The sequence below is a fragment of the Pelodiscus sinensis genome, chromosome 8, assembly GCF_052426305.1.
Source record: "Pelodiscus sinensis isolate ZL-2025 chromosome 8, ASM5242630v1, whole genome shotgun sequence".
NCBI classification, from domain to species: Eukaryota; Metazoa; Chordata; order Testudines; family Trionychidae; genus Pelodiscus; species Pelodiscus sinensis.
Genome location: NC_143059.1, coordinates 8,728,692 through 8,742,392, shown reverse-complemented (window position 1 = coordinate 8,742,392; position 13,701 = coordinate 8,728,692). Strand labels below are relative to the sequence as shown.

The following is a 13,701-nucleotide window of genomic DNA, read 5'->3' as shown; positions in this document are numbered from 1 at the left end:
AATAATCTGCAGAAACTGGTGAAATGGTTGGAAGTAAAGAGGTTGAAGTTTAATAAAGAGAAATGCAAATTAGGAAGGAACAATCAGTTTCACACATACAGAATGGGAAGTGATTGTCTAGAAGGGAGTACTGCTGAAAAAGATTTAGAGGTCATAGTGGATGACTCATGTTAAACATGAGTCAACAGTGTCATACTGTTGGAAAAAAAGGCAAACATGATTCTGAGATGCATTCATAAGAGTCTTGTGAGGAAGACACAAGAAATTGGAGAGGGTCCAGAGAAGAGCAACAAAAATGATGAAAGGTCTAGAAAACATGAGCTATGAGGGAAAACTGAAACTTCCTGCCTGTCAGAGTGCTTAAACACTGGAATAAATTGCCTAGGGGGGTTGTGGAATCTCCATCACTGAAGATATTTAAGAGCAGGTTAGACAGACACCTGTCAGGGATGATCTAGACAGTACTGGGTCCTGCAATGAGGGCAGGGGACTGGACTCTATGCCCTCTCAAAGTCCCTTCCAGTTATAGAATCATAGAACACTAGATTGTGTTGTTTTTAAGTTAAAATCAGAAAAAAAGTGTTTACATGAGTTTTAGCAGGTATGGATTTCTTTTTTTTCCTTCTCCAGTACCTAACATTATTTATAAAGTTCTGAATGTCAAAAAGTATCCAGACACAGAGACAAAATTATTTGAACCAAATCAAATTGCCAAACCTTGTAAATCTTATGGATGCTTTGAACGTCTCCTTACATGCTGTTAGAAAATCTGATTATTTTATAATGATCCAATCTCTGTGATTTTCATGGAACACAGCAGTCCATTCTCTCTGACCAGTACTGGTAAATGCAATCTTCAGTCAATGGACAGACTAAGAAATTACACAGAAGTATTTACAGCAAAAGTCAAATGAAGATTAAAAAACCATTTTTAAACATAATCTGAGTATCCAAATTAAGGATGTGTTTGTTGATCATTTTGATAGGATATTTAAGCAAGTAAAACAGTTTTTGCTTGCTAAAGTGTTGGGTAGTTATTTCATGGGTTTGGAGACAATGGACAGACTAAGAAATTACACAGAAGTATTTACAGCAAAAGTCAAATGAAGATTAAAAAACCATTTTTAAACATAATCTGAGTATCCAAATTAAGGATGTGTTTGTTGATCATTTTGATAGGATATTTAAGCAAGTAAAACAGTTTTTGCTTGCTAAAGTGTTGGGTAGTTATTTCATGGGTTTGGAGACAGTTAAGAGATAGAACACAACAGCCATTTTTATGGCAGCGACTCCACAGTTTGTATCAAGGAAATAGGCTGAAATTAACTTACTACATTTCAGTGTTGGGTGTATAAGCCATGCTCATGTGTGGGTCATAGACATTCTGTTGCATTGGCCAGATGTCTGAAACTTTCATTCATTTGGTCAAAGTAATAATTTTGCTCAAACATTTAATAAAATAAGTAGAGCTACTAGGCAAAGAAAAAGATGTGAATAAATTGGAGGACACCCAGAAAAGAGCAAGAAAAAACAAGACCTATCAGGGAAAATTGAAAACACTAATGGTTTGTTTTTGTTTTGTTTTTTAAGTCTAGGGAAGAGAGGATTTAGGGGGACATAACAAAGTTTAAGTACATAAAAGACTGTGCAATTTTTATTCCTCCTCCTTGTAACAATTGAACCCATTACTTCTTGTCCTATCCTGACGGGTTACAAGAGTAAAAAGGGCAGTTCATGTTGGATATAAGGAAAAACTTCCTGTTGGGGTAGTTAAGCACTGGGAAAAAGTTATCTAACCTGCTCTTTAAAAATCCCTAATGATGGAGCTTCCACAATCTTCAGAGGCAAACATCTGTCAGGGATGGCCTAGATAATACTTAGTTCTGCCTTGAAGGCAGGGGGCTGGACTAGATCACATTTTGAGGTCTCTTCTAGTTTTATGATTTAATTGTCAAATGTTTGAAAGTGGGGATCAAGCCTTTAGTGAATGCTGCAATATGTGCATAAATTGGCCATTAAATTATGTAATCTATAGACAAAACATATCTTGTTCTCGAGTATTTGAAGATGTCTTTCACATAATAACTATAGGTTGAACCTCTCTAGTTCAGAACTCCCTTCTCCAGAAACATCTGTCATGATTTCAGGTAGCCAGATTGTCCACCTTATGGGACCATGGGCAACTTGTCCGCACCCATGAAAAGTTTGATTACAGCCACCAATCCTAGCTCTCAGTGTTCTGTGCTGTTATTTAGCTCTAATTTACCCTAAATGTGCTCACAATCAGTGGGCTGGTAACGCTGCTAGACAATATTGACTTCCCATGGTCTGGAAGACTGTCGATCGGCATCTTCCGGGCCTGACTGGTTCTGAACTAGAGAAGTTCAACCCATAAAATCTGTTACAACAGATTCCCTTCTAAAAACTATTTTTATCTTAACTCATAAGTTTCAAGACATAAACCAGACACTAATGGATGGCGTAGGAACTGCTGAGGGAGGTGTAAGGTGGATACCGATAGAATAACGTGACAATAGCAGAAGATGCTGAGAAACCCTATTGGACACGACAGAGACAGTATGGCAATTGATTGGTGTTTATGTTCTGAGAGTACCAAGACACTGGGATTCCGTAGTTAGCTGACAAATTTAAATGACTTTGACATAACTATATGGTAGTTAAAACTATGGAATGGTATGCATATTTAGTTAAATATGAATATTTAAGCTGCATCCAATATCATATCATGTGATGCACCAGAATTATGGTTATGTAAGTCACTACATATTATTACAAACAGGGTTATAGTGGAAGAGCATGGAACAGAACTCCAGCTATCTATGAACAGTCTCCCTACTTGAAAGTCTTCCACAATCAATGAATACAACTATAGAATGGATATACTAATTACTTAAGCTCATCCTGCCTGCATTAGAAGTGTAATCAAATGTTAGCGCTCAGTGTTTTCTTGGGATCTTGCTTTATGAGTCAAGATATATTGGGTCTTTGACGTTTGAGTTGGAGTCAGGATAAACAACAGAGCCTCCAAAGTATAGGCAAGCAAAAGATTACTACCAATTCTTATTATGGAACTAAGCCTGAAATTCAGCTGGAGTGTATCAGCAGAGCTAATCACGTACAGTCATGTCTCATCACAAAGTGATTATTTCTCCCCAAATCATTTTTTTTATTTTCGTAAATAATCTGTGGAATTTCTATGATGAGTTAACAGAACTTTGCAACAAGCATAATTTGATGGATGGGTTCTGGTTCCAAATACTGAATTCATTGGCTCTAATAAATAGTTACCTCCTTAAAATTCTAAGCCATCACCACTTTGCATGTTGTGAAAGAAAAGCAGCAGGAAGAGCATACTCCCAAAATTGGAGCAAAAAGTAAGTCAATCATCATTTTGTTGCAACCATGACCCTCTCAAAGGATGGAACATCTATTCTCTGATTTTAACTGGAAGCGCAAGACTTGGGGACAGAGTCATTCACTGATTGCGTGTTCCCATCAAATAAAATCACTGGCCAGTAACATTCTATGCATATACAATTCAACATTTAAATTAGAGACTTTCTTGAATGATAACCTGCCACAGATGAGAAACAAAAAACAGATTGTGATTCTGGGCCAAGGTGTGACACAGACTGAAAATCTCTCTCCTCCTCTCCCTTTATTTTGTCTCCTAGGATGGTGGTTGTTATGGAGATCTATTTTGTAAAGCACTGAAAACATACAATATGCTTTGTTTTGGAATTTATCGATTGAGGGATGCACATCAAAGTACACCTAGCCAATGCACTAAACGGTATGTCTAGACTTTTATTTCTCTTGCTGATTTGTGCTTCATTCTTCCTGCTGTGGATAATCCAGATGCCCTTAAAATGATTGGTATTTGTGCCTTGTAAACTGTTTCCACCATCCCCAACCATGCTCTGTATCACCGAGACACAAATGCCTCTTCTTTTTTTGGGGGGATACAAAGGGGATTATCACTGAGGCTCACCAAAGAATTAGAAAACAAAACCATTCATATTCTTTGATATGGCTTGAACTGGTTAATTTTTGAGTACCCCTAATAGCCATAGTGGTCTCAAGCAAAAAAAAAAAAAAAAAATTGCCTTACCCACCTTGATTCTAATTTACTGCCGATTAAATTTAGTGCACAGTAAATTTCCCCCCATTCCCGAAGCACAAGTAGAATATCTTGGGTTATCATATATGAGACAAAGTAGTAACTGAAATGCTCAGACAGCAGCATATATTTAATTGCATCCTTGCTTAATTAGAAGAGCTCAAAGCATGTCTCTTTCACCAACAGAAGTTTGGTTAGAACACCATCAGGGCTATATATTAACGACACTGCTTTATTACATAATTATAACCTCTTCTCTGTGAGGGGGCTCAGGTTATCAGATAATAGCAGCCACAGTGGTCTGTACTTACTCTGTTCTCTCATATTGCATAGCTGACACCCTTAGGAAACCAAGGAGAAATTTTACTGCTCGGTGCAGTTCTCATCGTTGCCTTCAATTAATGGACCAGGACTTGGCTTCTGCTCAATGAAAGACACAGATCTTCATCTTACTGATGTCATATTTTGATTGCACAGAAGTCGTCAAAGGCAACATTTCTATGGGCTTCTCTGGCACCAGGATCTGCGCCAATGTACGCAGCAAAGAGGACCATATTCACTGCCGCCACTAAACCATTTGGCTATCAGTGTGCTAAGCTTCTATGAGTAGAGGGTCTTACTTTAGTAGATGATAGCTGCATCACACAACCCCCACTCTAACTGCCCAATATTTCTATCAGAAATGCTGTAGAAAGATTCACAACTAAATGGGTGTGACAAATGTGTCTCCTTGGTGGACAACAGGGTTGCTTATTGGATTGTCACTTCACTTGCTGAGCAGATTAACGGCTAGCTATTCTGTGGAGAAGTAAAATGCTTCGCTCTTCAAAAGTGCCAATCCAAATCTCCCATAAACACTAAATTCACTTCAAAAAATTCCCTTTAGCCCTACCATTTTTTCATCTCTTACTTTCTCTCTCTCATAAAATGCTTAAGTTAAATTGTGGTGGTCTTGATCATTTTTTGATTACTTGAATATCAGTGATACAAGGAAGTAATCAGAGACTGAGGACTTACTTAGTTCCCACCTAAAGAAAAAACATAATTCTGCTGTTGGATACAATGCGAGGCCTGCCTTGTGAAGTCAGTGAGCATCACATGGCCACAGAATTTCACTGGGAGACTCTGTAAGTGACTCCAGCCTTGATTTTTTGAGGGTTGAGGTTAAAAGGCATCTTTTGTTTGCATCTTCAAATGTCGGTGTTGCTTTTGGCACATTTATAAATGCACCAAGAGATTAGTGAGAGACGCATTTTAAATTAACAATGTTTCACTTTACTGCAGTTTATTTTTTAGCTCCGTTCTTTTACAATGATATATATTTTTCTTTCTATCGTGCTCCCTGACTGTACTTAAATAGACCACACGTGTAGTGCCCTCGCTTCTGCAATTATGTAAATGTTGTGTTGCTAGTGCGTTACCACTGGTGCTTGAAGGTGTTAGGTTTCCCCGCTAAAGTGCCCTTGCATCATAAACTGAATCACCAAGGGAGTGGAATGAGTTCTCACCCTGTGGAGAATATTCTGCTTTGACGGTCCCACTGACAGAGACGTCCTCTTTCCTCGTGTCAGGCTGCCTCAGAGATAAGATTTTCCTAGGTCCTCATACGGGCTCAACACAGGCCCCACTAAGGAAGAAGACATGCAAAATTTGTGATAAATGTCACTAGAGAAGACGTTAATGCAACTCTAAAGCCACTTTCTTCTTTTGCTTTTCCAGCTACGTGATCACAAACCCACCCTATGAGTTTGAGCTTGTGCCCACAGACTTGATCTTCTGTTTGATGCAATTTGACCACAACGCTGGCCAGTCCCGAGCCAGCCTCTCTCATTCCTCCCATTCTTCCTACTCCTCCAGCAAAAAGAGCTCATCAGTGCACTCCATCCCGTCAACAGCAAACCGACAGAACCGCAGCAAGACCAGGGACTCCCGGGAAAAACAGAAGTATGTTCAAGAAGATAGACTTTGATATGTGTACCCATCCCTACCCTGTGTGAAACTTGCATCTGCCACCCATTCCTCCCTGTTGGTGTTTCCCTGTTTTTCCCATGGAGTTCTTCTTTTTTGTACACATATTTTACATAGCTATGACAGTGTGCATGTGAGTGTCATTTTTATTTCACCACCATAAAACCCTTAAGCACAACAGCAACAAAGCAGACGGACCAAAAGTTATTTATGATGCTAAGGAGGGGAAAAATCCTAAACCCACAGGCATGCCAAAAGCATAAATAACTCACCGTAGCAACTACTCTACATATCCAAAGATAGAATGTGTTTAGCACGAATGCTTGTTCATAAAGTCAGTCACACAAAGCACGTAATTTAATAAAGAAATAGTGATATATTGGGGCTTTTGTTTAAACACACACAAGATATTAGAAAGCTTACCCGTTGAACAAAAACTTCTACGCTTCAAGTAAAGATAGCGATTGTTTCACCGTCAAAGCTGAAATAGTCTAGTCTTTCACCATCTGTATAGATTATTAAGCACCAGCTCTACATCAGAGACTTGTTCTCTCTAAGGCTAGGTCTCGAGTATGGGGCTTTATTGGAAAAAGTGACGCGCTTTTCTGCCATTTGGCCCAGTCTAGATGGGGCCAAATGGCGGAAAACCCTCCTCTTTTGGTGGAGCCCTTATCCCTTGTGGCATGAGGTATACAGGGCTTCCCGAAAGAGAGCATTTGCTCTTCTGCGAAAAAAAGCGGAAGAGCAAATACACTCCCTGGCTGTGGCGGGATTTTTCCAGGATGCCTCTGGTATACCAGAAAAACCCTGTAGTCTAGACGTAGCCAAAAAGGACAGTATTTTAAAGCATGTCCTTCCACATCTCCTCCCTGTACCGCTGACATTTTCCAGGCGTGGAGTTGTAAAACTTTTAACTTAAAAAAGTGTCTAATTGCATGCTAAATTATTATTCTCACTGTTTATACTGCCACATGAGTAAGCTATATTATCCTTCACTTGTGACATTTGGGATGAAAAGCCATATGTATCAAAGATTGGATGTAAGTCTTAAACATGGCAAAAATATTTTTCTGAGCAGTGTTTTAGTCTGAAAAGATACCTTATGTACAAAGATGTCTACAACCTGCCTTTCTAGGACTTTAAGTATCAAAACCAAAGTATCAGTCTTTGGGGGATGATGATAGGCTAGCTTTGGTAGATCTTTCACTGGCCGCTCTAATGAATAGGAGGAAATCGTCGGCTGTGTTCTGGTTTGTAAAGGGCGCATGCATTAGGAGAAGCACAAGGGAGAACGATAGTTTCTGTGGGCCTGCAGCATAAGAAGCTGTGGAGGGGTGAGTTACAGAGCACAGCCCACACATGAAACTATATGCCTTCCCATGGCCAGAAGTGAGCAAATCAGAGGCTGTGTGTGCTAGGCTGTTCCTAGCTACAATACTGGTGCAGTATCCTGCCGTTGCCAGAATTAAATACATTTTAGTGGCTTCCAATCCTAGCTGCCCTTTCTTTATTGTATCTTGAAACCTATTTTAAATGCCAGCAGCAGGGGGGACACTTTGAAATCACACTACCTACTTTGTGACGAGCTGCCCAGCCCAATAGGCATGTCTCTAGAAAACCGACCGAGGAGGTGTAGCATGGTAGTTACCCAACAGCAAGAGGTGTTTTTATGGTTAGCGCTGTTTTCTCCTCTCTCCCTTCCCCGAGCATGGTAATTTTAGAGCTTTGCTTGCTGTGTGAATTGACAATGAAGTCAAGCACTTTTACTGACAAAACCTGGTATGGTACAAACGGGGCTACCCACAGTGCATCTGTGCAGTGTTAAGAATAATGATTGGAATCAGAAATTATTGCGTATGTGTTTGTGCATAATTGCAGCCAATTAGTCCTCCCGGTGGAAGATGTTTCAAATTATGCTTGTCCCCTGTCCCAAAAATTCTTGCCTCTGAAGACACACTCAGGTATTCTTTGAAAACAGTTCTGAGGTTTTGCCCTAAGAACATGCATAATGACGAGGCTGTGCCAGTTAAAGTGCTCAACCGGAAATTTGACAGTTTAAAAGCATTGTAAAACTTACAGAGCTTACTTCTCTTTCTAAAGTGCAACAAGGATGAATAGAATGGGCCAAGGTATGACAATTAATGGTTCTGCATGACCTAGCAACGGCTGTGGGGTTCCTTCTCTAATGTTGTCCTTGTGAAAACTTGTGAAATTAAAAAAAAAGAAGTTAAAAACTTTATTCAGTTATTGGGGGTGTTTTTTAATTGTTTTGCTTTATTTTTTCCCCTAAATCAAAAGTAAAACTGGCTGCTGCTGCTGCTGCTGTTGCTCCACCCTGTTTTATTTTTCTCCTCTCATCTGCTTGGCGTTTAACTGCACGCGCCCTCTGCTAACCATCTACGTACCTATGTAGTAAAAATGTTGACCTGTTACAGAGCTCATTTCACCTTGCCAAATTCTCATTTCCATTCCGCTTCGCCCCCAAACCTTTTAACCAAGGCCCTGAACTTTTTTTTTTAATGTTGTTTCCAGTGGCAATACTGATGTTGTTACCAGTTGCACACTTTTTAGCAGCGTTGCCACCTAACATGCTTTTCTCTTCCCATTTCATTTCATTTTCCTTTGAATGGGGCGTTAATATGGAATCAGTTGTCACGTATCTGAAAAATAGATTTCAATGCATGCACAATTATGCAAATTCTACGATATGATCATTTCTGTCTCAGGCAGAAAGTGATGGACAATGAGAGAACTAATCTGTCCACTTCTGGAACTGAGCAGAAAATGAGACACTAAATGTAAGAGCCTATATCGAATTCCATGGTTTTACTAAGGACTAGTTCGCCATGGGAATTTTACATGCAGAAGAAGTGAAAAAGGATTTGAGGATTGGGCCAAATACATTTTTATTGCTCTCAATATAAAAGCACACTGAATTATATGTAGGAATCTAGCTCAGTGTACAAAATAACCTGCGTGTTGACTATTTATTTTCTTTGCATATGACAGTCTCTAATAGACATATTTTATTACATTTTCAATGACACTATGGAAATTTTCAAAGGCTAGAGAGCCCCAATCTAGTTTAAACAAACACTCTATCATCCCAGAGATCCAAAGCTATCTGAAGTCACGAATAGCTGTCAATTCCCTCTCCCTTCCCCCAACTCCTTTCTAATTGCCATTCCTGGTAAACTCATGCATTCTCACCCTGCTGGTGATTATGGTCCTTATATTTGTAAAAGTAACCAAAAACTACACTGATTTAGCTGAGTTACAGCAACATTTATATGGCTATTCTAGGCCAAATGCATCCAATGTTTGCTCCACTCAAAAGGGGAAAAACTGTACAATGGGTAGAATATTGCAGAGTACTTTTAACCAAAGGTTCTCTTAGAACTTTCATGCATTTCGAATAAAAGATACATAACATTGGTTTAACGAATACTCCTGTAAAGGAAAAGCCAGAGGGAGTTGTATCCCTTATAGGTACAATTAAGTGAAATGCTCAGGTTTCTATGGTAACAGACCTTTCCACAGTTCAGATACTGAGCTTGGTTAGGTGCTTTCCATAAGTTCTGTAGTTTTTTTTTTTCTCTGTACTTTCATGTTCCCCCATAACATGTTAGACTCTGGTTGGCAAGGCAAAACAGGAAGGAACTCTTAGCTTTTGCAAAGTAGTAGTGTAGTGTATGGGGCACTTTTGTGTTTGCTGGGTTTTGTGCGTCTATGTCGTGATAAACATTACTTAATGATTGGACATAGCCTAGCGAGCGTATGGGGTATCTGACACTGCCAAGCAGACTTTCACATCCCCAGAAGACAGCAGGCCCTGCCTGGCCTTCCGTATAAAGGCAAAGCTGCCATTAACACCACAGGGAATTATGCTGATTGGGCCCCAAACACAGGGCTTCTTTTTTGTCGTTGTTCTTACAAAATGCATATGTGCATCAGTTGACAGCACGTTTGTATCATCTAATCAACTGCTAGCTGAGCCCTTCTAACCACTAGTATGTGTACAAGGAGAGCTGCATTATAACCAGTCACAGACATTTACAAATAATGAGAGCCGTTTCACTGAGCGGCAAATTGAGTATCATAAAATACTCCCCTGCCAAACTAACAACCCTGGTGGGTGGTGAAACTTCTAATATTTCTTACTTAGACAATCTCGCATGCAGTTGCTTCCTAACACCACCATTTAATTTTAAATAAGCTGCCTATATTGTTACTTTGTTGTTGCGAGCTGTGGTTTGAAGCTAATGTGTGAAAGGAAAACATTTTCTCGGCTGATACAGAAAAAAATCAGCCGAGCACATAACAAGAATAGGCTCTGACTTCCCCGCTATGGGTGTACAGTATCTTCCTTGCTTGTCCTCAGGGGGTGAAGGTACAGGCATGGCTTTAGGGATTAGCGCCTTCAACAAAAGTGAGACCGCATCTGGCAATGGAAGGGAGGGGGTGGTTAATGCATTGACTAGATGTGGTTGAACCTTGCAAGGTCCATTCATGGAACGCACCCGAACCCCATTTTTCAGGCTCAGTTTTAAAGCAGATGGCATCAGCCCCAAACTTGCAGGATCCTCTGGAGGACCAAATGCTAATGGTCAGATACCCACCTTTCCTCCCCACTTACCTTTGCAGTCTTCCAGAGGGCCTGACTAGTCAACCACATGCACCAGGCAGGGAAAAGGGAAGCTGGCTCCAGGAAGTATCACTTTTCCATCACTGATGATGGGAGGGTTTTTCTAGAGGAGGAAACAGGAAGGGCCCCCAGGTTAGAACACTGGACGTGCCTTTGCAGCTGAACAATAAAACATCTGAACTACTCCATGTTTCACTGGCGGCTGTGCTGGCAATTCTGGTCCAGTGACCTCCTTGGCCAGCTGCTGGAACAGCAGCGTGTTCCACCCTAAAGTACAAGGCAGGGAGTGGGACAACTTTCACTGGAGCATATTTGGATTGGACTGAGGGGAGCATTTCAACAGCCACCGAGCCGTAGAACCTGCCGTGAGCTTAGCAGCTATTCTGCCCATCTCTGGAGACTGACAAATGGGCCGGCAGAAAGTGATTGCAAAGAAAATAATATAATGAAAGAGATCGTGAGGCTTGAAGGTAACGATGCAGAAGAGCTTGCACCTGGCTCTGAAGGGGAGAGGAGTCTGGCCATGATGAGGGCAGAAAAGAAAGATGATCTGAGCAGCTGAGACAGAAAAGGTAAGGTATGAAGCTGCCAGGAAGGGGCTGATGAGTCCCAGCACAAGAGAGGCCCCTGCAAGGGCCAGAGTTTTTGCGTGCAGGAAGGATGGAATTAAAAAGAAGAAAATGGAATGTACAAGCATTTTATATACAGTGTGAATGCACCAGGGTATTGACAGTGTCTGTACTTTTAAAGGTCTCCATGGATTGTACGGGGAAGACAAATATATTAGCAATTACCTAGTGAGGCTGCTGCAAATTTCCACGAAAGCTGGGTAGATGGAAAAGCTTTTCATCTGCCGCTGGAAGGGGAGGACATGTAGTTCATTCTCATCCTTCGCACCAACACTCTGTCCTCCTTTTGACACCGACTGAAAGAACTTTCACCAAGTTCTCCCTGTAAACAAAGCGTGTGCAGCGGTATGCAAAAAAAAAGTCGGATAAAAGTACACAATGCTTAACTTGCCTCAAAATCATTTTAAACACAGACCATTTGAAAACTGTTAGTTTGAAATTGTTTATGTGATCTTGCGAGGCTTTTAGAACATGATAACCATCACACTTTAAACTAACCTTTCAGAGAGGTGTAATCGTAGATCACATAAAATTGGTTTCCACAAATGCATAATGGTTCGTGTGTCATACTTGAACTAAATGGTTTTTTAAACGGAGCTGAAATTATTTTGATGTCTACACATTCCCAGATATTTTCCCCTACCCCCTTTTTGTAAACCAGCCCCCGTCAGACATTCCCTTAAAGTCTCATTAATAATTCAAATGTTCTGATGACTTTAAAAGATCTTTGGAATTGAAGCTTTTTTTAAAAAAAAATACTGCTTGACAAAAAGATAAATGAATGTAGAAAGAAGCGGTAGGAGTCTGGCAAGCTGTAGATCATTTCAGAACAGATTGTAACTTTATCATTCTGTCAGGAAGAATAATTTAAAGCACTTAATCAGTTAGCTTCACTGTGCAGGATGTAACATTATGAATTCCTATCGTTCAATCTGTTCAAATCAAAGGGAGCTTAATTATAATAGGTAAGGGGAGGGGAGCTTAAACATTGCTTATTTGTTTCCCTAGTAAAGTTGCCTGAGTTTGAACACTCTGACCGCCAGTGAGTACAAAGGCTTTAAGGTGACAGGAGAAAACAATATACAGGTTGAAATTTTCTACCCAAGCACCACGCAAATATGTCGCATCTACAGAATTCCAGCCTATGGGCCAATCCTCTCATTTGTCCCCAGGAAAAACGACGATTCATTTTTGCACGGTACCTCTCCTCTCGCCACTATTCTGTATTTGAGTCACGGGATGCGCAGCTCTGCTCTATAAACAATTGAAGGAAAATCTCTAGTTAAAAATTCTATATGAGAAATCATGAATCTAACGTGCTGTAGAGCCAGGACCAAAGCCTAAGAGGTGGCGGCGTGCTGTGTTTTGTCTCCCAGTGTCCCCCCACTCCCTTGAATCTCAATTCTAAAATTGTTTCCACATTTGCACAAATGGACCCGAAACAAAAGGAAAAGCCTCCCCATTTTTCTTCCCCTTTTTTGCCTGTCAGTCGTCCCTCCCTCTGCTTCGCCTGCCATGCTCCTATTCATCATTAACAACCCATTCAGCCTAACGGAATGTTGGGGTTAGTCAGCTGATCCATCTGTAGCTGCATGTAATGAGAAAGTTCAGCAGCATTCAAACAGCCATGATGCCAGGGTCCATTCCTGGATGTAAGAGGCAAGGCTTTGGTGCTATCCCCCCTTTGAGGTCGCTTCCAACCCTAATCTTCCGTGAAAGAGGTTCAGAAGGCCACCTGGTCCAACCTCTCGCATGAAGAAAAACTCACCCTGACTAAAGCATCCCAGCCAGGACTTTGTATTCTAGTGCCCAACCCCGCAGGAAGGAATTGAAATGTTTCCCACATCGTTAACATGGTTTTTCAGCTTTATCCAGCTCTGCATTTCTAGCAAGGGCTGGAAGCAGACGTACAAGAAACCCTGCACTGGTGTGATTCCTGAGCCAGTTGTGCAGACCCCACGAGGTTGACTTTTCAGGTACTGCCACAAACCAAATACAACCTCCCAAACCTTAGGAGAGGAGCCCAACACTAACCCCAGCATGCTCCGAGCTTCTAAATGCATCCTTTTTATTTCTGATACTTGATCAGCACAGCACGTCACATGACTGCATTAAAAAAAAATCTCATACATTCAAACACCCCAGCAAATTGCCAGTTTTCCTTAACCCTTTACTATGAACCCTGCAAACATCTCCTCCTTTTATAATATGTGTTCAAGTGTACTAAGCTACTATACTCTGCTGCTAGCAATTATTCATTGTTACCCTCTGTTGATTGCCTTTCCTCTATGAACGTTACTGACTGCTTTTTGCACCGC

At 40.7% G+C, this 13,701-nt stretch overlaps 1 protein-coding gene and 1 long non-coding RNA gene across 21 annotated transcripts in view; one reads left to right on the top strand and one right to left on the bottom strand.

Annotated features, from left to right (window-relative positions):
• Nucleotides 1-13,701, bottom strand: part of LOC142830367 (uncharacterized) — a 107,037-nt gene that overhangs the window by 8,812 nt on the left and 84,524 nt on the right. Inside the window, exons 4-7 of the long non-coding RNA XR_012905551.2 lie at nucleotides 11,549-11,705; nucleotides 10,746-10,857; nucleotides 5,650-5,768; nucleotides 4,453-4,561 (exon numbers count right to left, since the gene is read on the bottom strand). This is a non-coding gene — a long non-coding RNA (uncharacterized LOC142830367). The remainder of the gene's footprint in view (nucleotides 1-4,452; nucleotides 4,562-5,649; nucleotides 5,769-10,745; nucleotides 10,858-11,548; nucleotides 11,706-13,701) is intronic.
• Nucleotides 1-13,701, top strand: part of KCNMA1 (potassium calcium-activated channel subfamily M alpha 1) — a 755,813-nt gene that overhangs the window by 734,777 nt on the left and 7,335 nt on the right. For 10 of the 20 annotated variants that reach the window (XM_075934716.2, XM_075934715.2, XM_075934723.2 and 7 more), the window contains 2 exons: nucleotides 3,696-3,814; nucleotides 5,861-6,085. In XM_075934716.2, the coding sequence (XP_075790831.1) occupies nucleotides 3,696-3,814; nucleotides 5,861-6,085 (344 nt within the window). Of the gene's footprint in view, nucleotides 1-3,695; nucleotides 3,815-5,860; nucleotides 8,349-13,701 lie in introns of those variants that run through there. The other 10 variants (XM_089780047.1, XM_025180271.3, XM_075934711.2 and 7 more) reach the window with 3 other exon arrangements.